The sequence below is a fragment of the Alosa alosa genome, chromosome 4 (assembly GCF_017589495.1).
Source record: "Alosa alosa isolate M-15738 ecotype Scorff River chromosome 4, AALO_Geno_1.1, whole genome shotgun sequence".
Lineage (NCBI taxonomy): Eukaryota > Metazoa > Chordata > Actinopteri > Clupeiformes > Clupeidae > Alosa > Alosa alosa.
In genome coordinates this window covers 22,758,632-22,761,131 of record NC_063192.1, presented here as the reverse complement: position 1 = coordinate 22,761,131, position 2,500 = coordinate 22,758,632, and the positions used below count along the sequence as shown (strand labels likewise).

Below are 2,500 nucleotides of genomic sequence, written 5' to 3'. Positions count from 1 at the left end.
GGACCAATCTGGACGTGGTGCAGGAGCCACGGATCCGCGTGAAGTATGCCGGACATGAGTCTGTTAACGTAAGTGTCCCTGGGGCAGTGTGACCTGTCCTCACACAGACACACACACACACGCACACACACACACACACACACACACACACACACACACAATCTCTTTCTGTCTTTTTAAAGCCATTATGATGTGCCTGTACTTTCAAAAGTGACCTCAATTACCTGTGACTGGGGTGGCCCAGGTGACCGTGTCTGCTCTGTATGTGTGTGTGTGTGTGTGTGTGTGCGTATGTGTGTGTAAGACATCTCTCTGGAGAGAGGGTCTAATGCAACAGAAATCAGATCACAGGGACATCAAGGGGCCCTGACCTTGTGTGTGTGTGTGTGTGTGTGTGTGTTTTTGTGTGTGTTTGTCAGGAGAGGACACACTGCTTTGTGTGCAGGTTTTGGTTAATTACCGTTGCCTTTCAGGCAGGTGGTAGAGATCAGCGCTATGCATTAGGCTAATGCCCGTCCTCCCTCTCTCTGGTGACCCACACTGTGATGAGGTCAGAGCTGACTCACGGCTTCGCCTCGGCCCGCGTCGCCCTGCTGCTACCCACAAGGCCGTGCGGGGCTCTCATCCGAGACTATGGCCCTGTCTAATTTAACCAACTTCCTCTCTGTTTTTTATTCACATGAAGTTTGTCATCTAAGCTTTTGCTTCTTTTTGCCGTCCCCAAAACTAGCCATGATTTACGGATTGTCTCTATGTGAAATAAGATTAATTTGTTTGCTTTTGTTGCTGTTGTTGCTGTTGCTGTTGCTGGTGATATGACTGTGGAACATCTCAGTGGATGTCGTGGAATCTTAAGAGAGCGTGTCCAGTGGACAGGGGTGCTAGTGGAGGAGGCCAGGGAGAAGGGGTAGAGGGAGAGGTGGAGAGAGAGAGTGACAGAGGGAGAGAGAGAGAGGGGTGGAAGGAGAGAGAGGCAGAGGGAGGGATGGAGGGAGAGAGGACTGGAAAGAGAGAGACGGAGGGAGATATGTAGGGGTGGAAGGTGAGAGAGTGACAGAGGGAGGGATGGAGGGAGAGAGGAATGGAGAGAGAGAGAGAGAGAGAGGGAAGGAGGAGGAGGAGGGGGGAGCAGTGGGGGTAGCTTGGGCCTAATGGCTTCCAATGGAAGATTAAATGCTGTCAGAAGTCTCCGTCAGCATAAAGCAGCAGGAATAATCATGGTGGGGGGCAAGGAATCGGTACAGATTGCATTTGCTCTCTGGTCCTTGGGGGGTGTCAGGGTGGGGGGATGGTGTGTGTGTGTGTGTGTGTGTGTGTGTGTGTGTTGGCTTTAATTAAAGCAATGGGATTTTTCATTTTTCTCATTCATCCGTGGTCAGCCTGGGAGGCTAGATGCAGTTAGGGGAAGGGTTCTCTCTTTCTCTCTCTCTCTCTCTCTTTCTGTCTCTCTGGGATTGTGTAAGCTCAAACAATAGTGCTGAACCAGTACTGATGATGAAGCCTCATGCTGTGGACCTCTGCCTACTCATACTCAGAGTTTTTTTAGGCACACACATACATACACTTCCTGAGACTTAAAATAAATGCGCACACACACACACACACACACACGCACACACACACACACTCTGATCTGTACTTGTTCTTGCAAACTCTCCTTTCATTACTGTACATTCACACAGGTACAAGCAAAGGCTGATCGCCCACAACGTTGTGGCAATGCCAATGCTCTCCTGACTTATCTGGGGGTTAGGCAGCGTGTTTGCACTGCAGGCCATTTAGCTGTGAACCAGATATCTAATGCAAGCATAATTCCCCTTCAGCCAGAGTGGAATCCAACAATGGAGGATTTGGAAGATGTGTGATTCACCATGTCTTTTTACTAGTTAGTAATCGGAAAAGTGTGTGTGTGTGTGTGTGTGTTTGCGTGTATGCATGCTTATGGGGATCCACATAAACAGTATAGTCTCTGGGTCCACCGTAGTGTTAGCTACTAGCCAAAGCTGCTAAGCTATGCAGCACCCAGCACCTCAGCTGTGCCCCTCTGGCTTAACCTGGACACATGTAGGCACATGCTACTGGAGGTTATCCACCTCACTTTACTCGTTTTACCTGGCACCATTCTTTAGGGGAGTTATATGATGCAGCTCTGTGTGTGTGTGTGTGTGTGTGTGTGTGTGTGTGTGTGTGTGTGTGTGTGTGTGTGTGTGTGTGTGTGTGCATGTGTGCGTGTGTGTGTGTGTGTGTGTGTGCGTGTGTGTGTGTCTGAGAATCTCCAGGATTCTTGGAAGTCGTCTGGAATACGCTAAAAACACGCGTGGGCGATGTCAGCTTTGGCAGGTGCAGGAGCTCGGAGGAGAAAAAGATTGTAAGAGACAGATAGAGAGAGAGAGAGAGAGGGAGAGTGTGTGTGAGAGAGAGAGAGAGTGTGTGTGTGTGAGAGAGGGAGTGTGTGTGAGAGAGAGGGAGAGTGTGTGTGTGAGAGAGATGGAGAAACAGA

At 49.7% G+C, this 2,500-nt stretch overlaps 1 protein-coding gene across 1 annotated transcript in view; it reads left to right on the top strand.

The window, feature by feature from the left end:
* Positions 1 to 2,500, top strand: part of plxna2 (plexin A2) — a 151,136-nt gene that overhangs the window by 93,558 nt on the left and 55,078 nt on the right. Inside the window, exon 14 of the mRNA XM_048240842.1 lies at positions 1 to 68. This exon is cut by the window's left edge and continues 26 nt beyond it. Coding sequence (XP_048096799.1) covers positions 1 to 68 — 68 coding nt within the window. The remainder of the gene's footprint in view (positions 69 to 2,500) is intronic.